The sequence below is a fragment of the Myotis davidii genome, unplaced genomic scaffold, assembly GCF_000327345.1.
Source record: "Myotis davidii unplaced genomic scaffold, ASM32734v1 scaffold96, whole genome shotgun sequence".
Lineage (NCBI taxonomy): Eukaryota > Metazoa > Chordata > Mammalia > Chiroptera > Vespertilionidae > Myotis > Myotis davidii.
In genome coordinates this window covers 6,886,827-6,899,413 of record NW_006289416.1, presented here as the reverse complement: position 1 = coordinate 6,899,413, position 12,587 = coordinate 6,886,827, and the positions used below count along the sequence as shown (strand labels likewise).

General features: G+C 35.8%; 1 protein-coding gene across 4 annotated transcripts in view; it reads left to right on the top strand.

The window, feature by feature from the left end:
* ATP9B (ATPase, class II, type 9B) overlaps positions 1–12,587 on the top strand; it is a 135,173-nt gene that overhangs the window by 39,229 nt on the left and 83,357 nt on the right. For all 4 annotated transcript variants that reach the window (XM_006761900.2, XM_015562750.1, XM_015562752.1 and 1 more), the window contains 2 exons: positions 1,385–1,436; positions 7,129–7,223. In XM_006761900.2, the coding sequence (XP_006761963.1) occupies positions 1,385–1,436; positions 7,129–7,223 (147 nt within the window). The remainder of the gene's footprint in view (positions 1–1,384; positions 1,437–7,128; positions 7,224–12,587) is intronic.

Here is a 12,587-nt window from a genome sequence, read left to right as displayed (position 1 = left end):
AGTGTACTCGGCGCACGCTGATTGGTGGCTTAACGTAAGATCCATATAAGGTACATAGTTAGGCACTCTGGTACTTAGGGACAAGGGCTTAGGGTATTTGGCAGGTGTTGATTGGTGATTCAATGTATAGTCCATATAAGGTACATGGTTAGTCACTCAGGTATTTCTGGGCTGTAGGTTACGTCATACTCCGCCCACCAGTTGGGGGAAGGGAGGATCTATCATATATGAATATATGTATGTAGGTATATATACATATATTTGTTTTCTGTGTCATTCATTTTTATTCTTATATTTGTTTACATCCTTGTACTTTCTCTGTGGCTCATTGGCTGTTTTTTTTTTTTCTGCTTTCAAATGGATTTTTTACTCTTTGACCCTGTGTTTTTAACCTCCCTGTTTGATTGTGTGCATTTACTTGTATACATTTTCCTCTTCACACTTTCCTGATTTGGGCTGTGTTCCACATGTTTTGATGTGTTGAGATTTTATTACTCTTCAATTAAAAGTATTTTCTAATTTCCATTGTGATTTCTTCCTTGTTCTAGGTCCTGGGAGCTCTTTAGATCTTAATAATTGCCCTTCTTTCTTCATGTTAGAAAGAAGTAGCTCTATCCTACAACATATTTTTCAACTTATATTTGTTTTTATTGCCTGCTGACAAATAATCCATTTCTTATATCATATGTAGGAAACTCTTTATGAGGTCTCAAAAAATATAAATAATTCATGAAATTATGAGAAGTATTATTAAAATTATTTTTTCTTTAGCTTGATAGAGTTATTAGTAATAATGATTAAATAAATGTATGACTAGTAACTTATAAAAGTTCTTATGTGCCATACAGTACATTTGAGTTATTTTTCCTTTTCTGCTTTATAAAAGAACACCTCTTCAAATTTGTGGAATTTATTTTTGGTTATTCAGTTTTACATTTATTCATTCATTTAAAATTTATTTATTGTTTTATTTATGATATGCTCTGTTTTGTATGAGGCATTGTAAGAATGTTGTCCCCGCTTTCTTGGGTCATTTACTCTAACAGGGAAGATATAATTTTTTTTATAAGGTAATAACTTCTGTATTATGAGTTAAGGTACAACAGAAACCACAGAAATGGCAATATTTAACATTTCTCAGAAATGGAGCAGTTTTCAAGCCATCACTAATACCATTTACATGGTACATTCATGGGGGGGAATCTTAGAAGTCCAACTAAGATATGAATCAAAATATTCACTTTTTAAATACAAATTATAAATGTGAATTGCTTCAACATAAATTTTAATTTAATCTTTTTCATTACTATTTCTATTTTGGAATGGAGTTGTGTTCATTTATAAGCTGCATATAGGTAATAACATTTTATATTACTCTCTACAGAATCAAAGAATTCCATCGGACATGGTATTTCTTAGGACTTCAGAAAAAGCAGGTATTTTTATTTACATTGTTGATAATTTGGTATTTTGGCAGTTTAATTTTCATTTTAAAAGGAAAAATATACCAATTTTTCTTTGAATAATAAATCATTTAATTCATTAATTTCTAAATTACATTTAACTTTTGATATTTAAAACAATGATTTTACTGTATAATATGCTTGTTTAAAAAATATAATCCTTTCAGAATCGATCTATCAAATGAGTGCTGTCATTCATGTTTATATTGGTATCTAAATAATTAGATGATGTTATTGGAAATTTTATTGCTATTCTGCATTTGCAATTTTATTAATTCAGCGAACATTTACTTACCACTTACTATATTTCAGGCACTATGTGATGCTTAGGATATATATTTTTGGCAGTATACACATTGACAGTAGTAATTCTCTGTCTTGTGTTGATACTGTAAGAGTGAAAAAACATGTGGGGGGATGGGGTTGACACCAGACCATTTGCTTAACTGAGTTGAAGTGGGCTTCCCAGAAAAAAAAAAAAAGATATTTGCATGACCTAGCTTTCAAGTTAGAAGGATGGAAAAGGGGTACTGAGAGGTAATGATATGGAAGCCTCAAATGGTCAAGAAAACTGTTTTTGGGAATCAGGAAACCTAAAATGTAGTCTGTTTTGGTCAGTTCCTAATTGTATGACCTAGCCACGTGGGAAATACATTTTCATCATCTGTAAAGTCATGGGAGGTTTATCAACTAACATCTGAAGTTCTTTCTGCCTTACATCTCTCACTTTGTTGAATAAATGAACAATATTTTTATAGGAAGCTCAGCATATTATTATTTTTTTGTAAGCTCAGCATATGTATTATTCTATGCAGCACGAAAACTCTAGAAAGGACATAGTTACATTTTAGAGTTGCTGATTTAATTTTTTCCATTTATAAACAGCGTTTTCTTAAAATGGCATTTTAAGTCATGAGAAAGAGGAAAAAATTTTTCTCCTTTTATCAGCTGTAGCTATGTTACTCATATTGCAAGGTGAGGCTGCCTTTAATAGCTCAGCTACACCTAATAATCAAGTGAACTCGGTATACTTGGCACATTTACTTTATTGTGTGAGACTTAATGGGAGGTTTTGTTTTCCCAAAGGGGTAGAGACTGGAAAGCTACATTTCCAGTCCGTTTTCCTTTTCTCTTGGAAATACAGTTGGACTCCTTTTCCTGTCCAGGTAGGTGGGGTCACGTCCTTGGCCTTTACCTCTTGTAGCCACCTGCTCTTCTCCTCCCTGCACAACTGGGCTCACAATAGTGCATGAGTAGGATAACCTTAAAAGCTGCCTGTTGAAACGGCAGAGCATTCCTCAGCTTAGGTTCCTGAATGACTGTGGAACAGAGTCCACTCTGCTTACCAGAGTCCACATCTGGTAATGGACTCTGTGCGAGAGAAATATTCTTGAAGTTCCCATGTTCAAGGTTCATCTTGTAAAATAGCTAGTGTTCTCTTAACACTTGCAGTGCTGTAGCAGGCAGGTCACAGCTTTGCCTTTCCCTTCACTTCTTGTTTTTTATAGAGCCTCCAGCTCAACCATGAGAGATGATGGCCTCTTAGGCTTTCTGGGGCATGCAGGCAGCCCTGCCTGGGCAGATGGCCTTCTAGGCTCCCAGGAATGTGTTAGAGCTTTTCAAAGTCCCTTTCTGTCATCTGATTTTCTAACTTTTTAAAAAAGATTTTTGTTCAGCTTGTTACCCCAGCTTTATGACCACCTGTGGCAGCAATGACGTTAAGCAATTGTTTTTTACAAACATCCCAGGGAAAACACTGTTTTCGGTGAATGACCTCTGCATCAGGTCAAATCTTGTCAGGTGGTCACAGTTCTCTGGTCATGGGGTTTGGGGACCCCTGAGTTGGGTTTGGGCCACTCAGTGGCTGCTAGATTATTGGTTTTCTCAGTACTGTGGAGCTATGGAGATGGGGCAGAATGTTGGGAACAGGGCAAGTCAAAACACAGCTCACTCTTAGCTAGATTTAGCTGTGTTTCTTGAATAAATGCACCCGAGATTGTTGCAAATTTTTTATTATATTCTGGAGTTCTGAATAAGTTACTTTTAACAGTTTTTGCTAATGTTCTCATATAGTTTTGGAGAAATGGATTTTCAGATATTTTTTACACTGCCATCCCTGCTGATATCACCTACTTATTTATGATTTGTCTTTGTTTCTAAATATATTCATTATAATGAATAACAAAAATGTTTCCATTTGGAAGATGCTTTTTTATTAATTGTTCTTTTAATGACTGTATTGGAAATATATGTAAGATTAAGAATATTATCCTAAATATGGAAATGGTTTTAGATGATCAACTTAAAAGAAGTGCATTGTATAGATTGTGTTAGGAGAAAAAAAATGAAGAAAATTCAGCATTTTATAACTGGAAAATAGAAATGTCCATTTTTCAGAAGAAGAATCTGAGAGAACATAAATTCTTCACTAAAGATTATATGACTATTAGCAGTTTTGAAAATTCTTCTTAGGCGTCTTAATAATCTTTTTAAATTGTATCATTGTTATGCAGTAGTAAGACAGCAAGACAGAAATAGAAATAGCACATTGGGCAAGGGAGATACTCCGCTGTGTTAATTCCAGATTAATAGCATTCTGTCCAAATTGATGATGTTTCAAGGAGTTCTTCTTTTATTTTTCTTTAATTTTGCGTTATATTTCATGGTATAGGGACAGTTACTGTGTAGTGTAAGGATACTTAATATTTTGGAGGTCAAGGATCTCTTTGAGTATGTTAAAAATTATTTCCTTGTTCCCCACAAAAAACGTATAGAATATACATGTATTCTAATTTTTTATTGTTTTATATATTTTTGGAAGGTTATTAATGGAACTGAGTTTAGGACCTTACTTGTTTTAGCCTATGATTCTGTTATATTCCTCAGTTTTATTCTTTATCTCAAATTACAAAAATAATTACTAATTACTCATATGCAAACTTTCAAATATCTGATATCTGTTTTATGCTAGTTTTCTTTACTTTGTAGAATGGACCAAAAGCTTCTCTGCTGTATAGAATTTGTACAAAAATTGCTTTCAGTCAAGGATTTTTAGCTTTGGGAATTCTGTTTATATGACTCTAAGTAATTGTTTTGAGTGTCTTAATTGCCTAATTTTCAAAAGTACACATATTTAGAATTTTGTGTGTGTCTACTATCACTGCTAATATTATTTTATTACTTTTCAGTTTTTGTTCAGAAAAACCTGATAATACGTTGTCTGTTATAATAGAAATCTTTAAGCCCAAGCCAACATGAAAGTCCTAAATCTATGCAGCTGTTCGAGCCTGGACAATAGCCATGGGGCGTTTGTCAATACAGCTCTGCAAGTCTCTTCGTGGCATCATATTGACTGTGTATTAATACAGGGTATTCTATTGGGCCGTCAGCTGATTGTTTAGAATGTAAATGAAGCTGTTGATGGATCTGGTGACTGATGGCTTAAATTCCAATTAATCAATTGCTTCATCCGTTTCTTAATTCAGATCAAATATCTCCTGAATGCACACAGTTCTTTTAGTGGTATTAAGAGAAATTAATGCTTGAGAACTAATTTTCATCAATCTCTTATAAATGCCAATATCTTTTTCACTTGTCTCCTAAGTGATGACATTATAGTTTAAGTGCTGGGGACATATTACAATAGCTCAGCTGTCACTTGTTGTGGGGTGAGGGGCAGGTAAATGACACTGTACTCATCCACGTTCTCTCGGTGGTGCTATTCATCTTGCCACCAGCTTAAAAATTTCATGCAGAGTCATTAAGTCATATAAATGATTTAGAAATTAAGTTTGATGGCAAACGATCTGCTATTATGTATGCAAAGTCAATGTCTATTTTTCTTTTGTTGGGCACATACTGTAGCCCATTTCTTTCAGAGCTATTGGATTCATGAACTGTTGCAGGTAGTCTGCTGATATTACAGGGTGACTTGTACAGAATATGACAGACTTGTACTGCTTCTCACAAAGTCCCAGCAGTTCCTTTGTCACCACCTGGTGTGGCTCTCCTATGTGACACATATACTGGTAGATCTCAATTTTATTGTCATTAGACCTGTCAGCTCTTGTCAATTATACAAAATAAAATCAAGCATTCATAATAAGACTGTAATAGGATATAAGCAGACCAATTTAATAATTGATTTTTGCTGAGCCTTAACTGGCATCAGTTGAAGCTCATGCTTGCTGTTAAAAAAATTAGTATATTTAGTTCATGTAAGACAAGTCCACTTGGCCATACTTATGCAGCTCCTTCTCTCTTCAAATCATGTTAGTTACTTCATCATTAGTAATGTTTACTGTAACTGAAAATAAATGTCAATTTCCTGTAAATTTTTAAAATAGCACATAATTATTTAACATGAAGCAAAGAAAGGCAACTGTATTGTTCCCAGTGTTTCATAAGTTATAGCAATCTAGCTAGAAAAGCTTTCACCTTGAGAAACACAGAATGTTTAAAATTTAAGAAACTCTAGAGAATCTCACCTTTTCTTATTTTATGTATTAGAAAAAAAACCTGGAGCAGAACTCTGGCACTGATGTTTCAATGTGTCAGTCAGACTTTGAAATCCAGTCCCTTTTACTTTTATGTTTTATGTCAGATCACACACACAGGCTATGAGGTAATCATGCAAATATTCAGATGATATTCTTGTAGATATATCTTCAGTTGATAAACTGGGCAATTGGAAAATCAATCCTGTTGTGCCTGAGGAAGGTGAGCTGTTCTCTGTGACTCTCCAGGATTCATGCTGGCGATGGTGATGCCCCTGGCATAGGCTGGTTAAAGGGTAAAAGTTAATGGTGAAGGGATCTCAAGGGGCACGCTTTTGGCACTGAATTGCTGGTGGCTATGATTAGCAGAAAGAACATTGGCTGGTGTCTGGTATTTTTGCCACGTGAGAGAGCAGAGAATGCCCATGGTGTGCAGGGGCCCTTTCTTCTGCAGTTTAAGTGAACACGAGGCTGGTATAGATGGGGTTGGCACAGTTCCATGTTAGTTTTAGAGTGTGTGTTAGGTGTAGTGGACTAAGCTGTGTGAAGCGATGTTCTTATTTCTCTACCTTAAATATTTCCCCAAATTTGAGAAATAACATCACATGATTCTCATCTGTGTATGTCATTCTGTGCATACAAAATGTGCTATTCTGTCTTAGGGTGGGTTCTGAGAAATGGTGTGATAGCAGGTCAAAGGATAGGATTGTTGAAATTTAATATTTTTTCATAAGATTTGCTAGGGTTATCAGTATGACAGTAGGTCTGGCCAGGGTTTTGGCATTTTAACTGTGCCTTTATGATGAGGAATGTGTGTTTTCTGGTGGTACCTCAGACATTTTATTATCAAAGTCATATCACACGTTCTTGGATATTTTTGAGTATTTACTTATTGTTTAGTTATCAGAACATGAATCAAAGGTAGAAATGATCAGTGTAGTCTTTCTAAAATAAAGTGCTATTAATCTTAAATCTTAATAGCCAAGAACGTCAAATAGGAGATAAGGAGTAAATAGTTAATCATCTGTATCTTTTCAGCAAACTCCTTTTGGGAATCAAATAAAGAATTTTGTTTATGGGAATTTCTTTGGATATTGTTTTGGATCTGTGTTGTAGAATTTTAGTTTTTAAAGTAACTAACTCAGAAATTTTTCTTTTCTAATGCTAAGGTTCATGTTTTATTCGAACTGATCAACTAGATGGCGAAACTGACTGGAAGCTGAGAGTGGCGGTAAGCTGCACGCAGAGGCTGCCAGCTCTGGGGGTGAGCACCACTGCAGTTACCCCATCATTTATGTTTAGTGAATTTCTGTTTGTACCAACTAATGTATTGAATGCATCGATAATTTTAAAAAATAATATTTACTACTAATGAAGGATCATTGAAAACTATGCCAAAATAATTTCTGTGGTATCTTAACACATAACCTGTTGAGGTATAGTTTTGAATGTTCCTACCAACTTGACACTGAGGTTTTCTTTCTTTCTCACCCTTTTTGTTTTTATTTTTAAACCCTCTCTGTCCAGTAATCTTTGAAATGGAGAACTTTGGTGAGTGTTCAGTGGTCCATTGAAATAAAATCACAGTTTTGGTGCCCTGACCAGTGCGGCTCAGTTGGTTGGAGCATCATCCGTTATACTGAAAGGTGGCTGGTTAGATTCCTGGTTAGGGCACCTACCTCAGTTTCGAGTTCGGTCCCTGGTCTCTCTCTCTCCCTTCTTTCTAAAAAAAATCAATTAAAAAAAGTAAAAACACAGTTGTGGCCATTTGGTGCTTATTTTGTGTTATATATAGTATTTATCTGATTGAGAGAAGTTTCATTTTATATGATTCGCTGATATTCAATGGACAATGAAGAAAGATTGAGAATCTCTGAGGTAGAAGTGGGGAACCTTTTTTCTGACAAGGGCTGTTTGGATATTCATAACATCATTCTTGGGCCATAGAAAATTATCAACTTAAAAGTTAGATTGCTATATTTGGTCAAACATTTAATGAACTCACTCTTAATGCCTTGGTGGAGCCAGACAAAATGATTTCGCAGGCCTTATGTGGCCTTTGGGCCAGACGTTCCCCTCCCCGCTCTAAGGGGAGAGAACTGGATACCATGGATTTGGTCCCTTTCCTTAGGTTGGTTGGCTTTGGATAGAAAAGCCTACTTGTGTCACGTCCAGTTAACAGTTCATCACTGTGTTCAGCACGAACCTTCCTCATTCCCCTGTGTCTTGGACTGTTATGTTCACATGTTTAAGACTCAGGAATAGTTTATTCCGTAGGTGTTTTCGGTTGCCTATACATTAGGTGATCCCTCTGTTGAAATTCATTTGATCATGCTCCGTGTCCTTTTCATATATTGCAGTATTTGATTTGCTGATATTTTATGAAGGATTTTTTTATGCCTATGTTCATGAGGGATATTTGTCTGTGTTGTATTTGTTGTAATGTTTTTGCTTTGATATCTAGGGATATGCTGGCCTCATTAAATGAGTTAGGAAGTCTTTTTGTCTCCTGTATTTTTTTGAAGTACTTATATAATAGTATTGCTATTTCTTTTTAAATATTGAACAAATTCACCCTTGAATCTCTCTGGACTCGGAGCATACTTTGTGGGAAAGTATTTAATTGTGATTAACTTTCTGAATTAAATAATAGAGTTCATCAAATTTTCTGTTCATTGGAAATTTGTATTTTTTAATGAATTCATTTGTTTCATATAAGTTGCCCAATTTAATGGCATAAAATTCATAATATTTGATTATTGTTTTTAGTAGTTGTTGATCTTAAGACCTCTTTCATTCTCAATATTGGTAATATACATCTCTTTTTTCTTGGTCAATCTAGCCAGAGGTTCATCAATTTTAGTGATCATTCCAAAGAACTTGCTTTTGGTTTGATTGATTATTGTCTGTTTATTTTCAGTGTTAACTGATTTCTGTTATCTTCATTTTCTTCATCCTACTTAGTTTGTGTTTAATTTTCTTGCTTAACTTTTTAAAGAAGTTTAGACTCTTGATTTTGTACCTTAGTCTTTTCTGGCAGAAACGTTTAGAGCTATAGATCTCTTAAGTATTACCTAGCCTGTGTCACACAGATTTTTATAGACTGAACTTTCATTATCATTTAGTTTAAAATGTTTCTAATTTCTTTATGATTTCTTCTTTCACCCCTCATTTACTTGAAAGGATATTGTTTATTTTCCAAATATTTGGGGATTTTCTTAATGTCTGATAATTTATTTGTTATTTAATTCTATTGTATTACCAGAATGTATTCAGTTCTATCTCAGTCCTTTTATCTGTATTGACTTGTGATTTTGCCCCACAAATGGTCTCTGGGCCAGTGTTCCATGTGTGCTTAAAAAATTTTCCCATGTGCCGTCACCCTACTACTTAAGCATCCAGCTGAGTTCTCATACTATTTGCTAAAATAAATTGGTTCTTGTCATTAGACGTTCTTGCAACCTGCTGATTTTCTATAGCATTAAGCCAGTTGTTGGGGTGGTGCTATTTTGCTCGGTTGCAGAGTATTTACCCTTTGTGTCCTTTCTTCTTTTTTCTAGCAAGCATCCTCAAGTAATCTCTCCAGGGTCAAAGGGGAAGGAAAGATCATGAATCCTAAATGACTGGAAGGATTTCAGTTGGCTGTCATTCTTGGATGGCAGCCCCACTTCCAGGATTTCTAGAGTCACTGGAGTGGATACTTGGAAAGAGTTGCATTAAATAATCATTTGTAGTAGATTTAAGAGTGATAGAAGAGAAAGTGCAGGTTTAAAACACTGTATTAGAAAAAAATTTGTTTTAAAGAAAGCCAAACATAAGCCAAGCAAACAAAAGCATGTAGGGTGTGGTTGCATTATTAAGAATTCTAGGGAAGTGGGGCAGTGGTGATGGAGGCTGAGAGCGGGCAGGGAGGCCTGCAGAGGGGAGATAGAAATGTCCCACAGCTTGGGTGATGGAGGCTGGGAGCAGGATAGAGAAGCCTGATGAAGGGAGATAGAAATGTCCCATAACTTGGGTGATGAAAGCTGGGAGCCGGGCAGGGAGGCCTGACCAGGGGGATAGAAATGACCCATAGCTTGATGATGACGATGTCATAGGCATATACATGTGCTAAAATGCATGAAGTTGTACACTTCAAACATGTGCAATTTATTGCATGTAAATTATATCTTAAGAAAGTATTTAAACTTACACTGTAATTATCTGTATTTTTTAGTATTCTCATGATGACAGGAACTGACATTTTATCAGATTCAGTATTATGAAGATTTTTTCATTTTTGTTACTGACAAAAAACATATACATTTCAAAATATTTACAAAGTTATAGTTTGTAAGTCATATGTTAATTAAAAATTTTTATGGTTGATATATTTTGATAGGGACTGGCATTGAGCATTTGAATTGAACAACTGTGTAGTAAATGAAAAAGCTTTAAATTTTGATATTACTGCAAAACCAAAAAGTAGTATATTAAAAAAAATTAATGGAATTTCTGACTCATCAATCAAATTAAATGTGTAGCTTTATATAATTGGGTAGATTATGAATAGAAACTTTCTTCATAGAAAAGAAAGCTGTAATTTGATTATGGATGCAGACAAGGCAATTTGGTCTTTCATTTAATAGCTTATGCTGCCCATAACTGTCACTCATTTTGACTTTTCTGTTTCTAATGTAATGGATTTCGGGAATATTTGGTGTTCTTCGCTATTTGACACATCATCAGTTGAGTATTGTGTCCATCGTGACACAAGGAATAAGTGAACCTACAGATCTTAGAGCTTTTCTTAATGAACTGTGGACACCATCAAGAATAACCTCTCTAATTTGGTTGCATTCCCAGAGCACCTAATGTGATCAGAGAATTAAAATTTCGACAAGCCCTTTAATATAGCTGTGCTGCAGATCCTGCAGTGCTGGCTCCGTGTCTTGGTACTGCACAGGCGCCTGTCTAGGAGGTACGCATTCCAGGCACCCTAGACATTCGGAAAAATACGTTTCTAGCTTTTGTGATCAGGCAAATTTATTAACAACAATGAGGTCATAGTAATTTTCAATAAATCATGACTTGCTGATTTATTTTAAAGGATCCATATAGCAGTAAACAATACCATTTACATTTAATGAGTTTTATTGAACGAAAGGCAATTTTATTTGTAATGAACCACATGTTATGATTAAGGATGTATTTTAATGACCTTTAAGTAATGCGAACAAATGTTGCCCTTGACCTAATAGCAGAGGCTTTCCTGCATGATTGAAAACTTCAGAATGGTTTTTAAATTATCATGAAAAGCTTCGAATGGCATTCTCATTATTGTGCCATCATTCAGTCATTTGATGTCTACTATACTAGATGAAATGCATTCCCCTAAATGTTCATGCACATGTTGAAGTGAGGATGGTTGCTAGCTTGTTCTTTATTTCCATGTCTCCAAAGGTAATCTGTTATATGAACGTTTTATTTTTTGAAAATTACTATGACGGTATAATACTTAACTGATGAATGATTCTCAAACTGGCCTTATCCTAGGAATCATTGGCTGCTTGTTAAACATTCTAGTCATGTTTTCATAAGTCTAAAATTACTAAACATTGTATTTCTTCTTGTGTAAACTAGCTTGACTTAATTAACTTGAAAATAAATTTTTATTAGTTAATATATAGTCTCTGCTGCAGTCACAGACCCACAGTGTTGAGCTGCTGTACTCCCCCTTCAGCTGGTGTAGCATCTCTGCTCCAAGGCCTCCTGGAGGGTGTGTGAGGAGCTTTCCCAGAGAGTGAGTAAGTCAGGGAGAGGGATGCGTTAGCTTTCTGCCCGTTGGCGTTGGTGGTTCTCTGCGGCAGGGTTGCTGTGTATTGAACTTGATAGTGGCAATAGTGTTTTCCATGGAGAATCATTTTGGTAACATTCTGTGAGTAATTTTTGGAGGTTAGTATTGGTCCTCTTCCCTCCTCTGATTTTATGTATTCAATCCCGTTCTGCTCTGAGGAATGGTTTCTGTTTCCTGTATTAATCCGCCTCAAATCAAGAGAGAAGTTTTTCTCCTTCACCAACATCCCAGAGGTCAGTGGTCCCAGGCGGAGAAGACAGCTCTGTCATCCTCCATTTGTGACTTTCACTGTCCCAAATGTCTGCTCCCAGCCGGCTCAGCCAGCAGGCAGGGAAGTGCGTGGGACAGCACTCTCATCCCAGGCACTCGGCACTTCTCATCACATCTCACCACTAGAATGAGCCACCTGGTGAGAGCTAGCTGTGTGTGTTGTTTATAGGGGTCATGCATCTATCTGAAGCTCGAAGTTCTGCCTTTAAAGGCCATGGCAGAGTGGTGGACAGTGATCTTCATCTCACTGTCCCTCGTTTGCCATCACGCTTCTCACTGGGTGAGGCATTGAGACTCCAGTCATTAGGGTCCTCAGAACAGACACCCCCATTAGAATCTTGTCATGATTACCATCTACACTAATAAAAGAGAAAAATGTTAATTGGCGTACGATGCTACCCTTTTCATTGGCTAATCAGGGCTATATGCAAATTAACTGCCAACTCAGATGGCAGTTAACTGCCAACAAGATGGCAGTTAATTTGCATATGTAGGCACAATGCAGGGAGGTGAAAGGGAAAG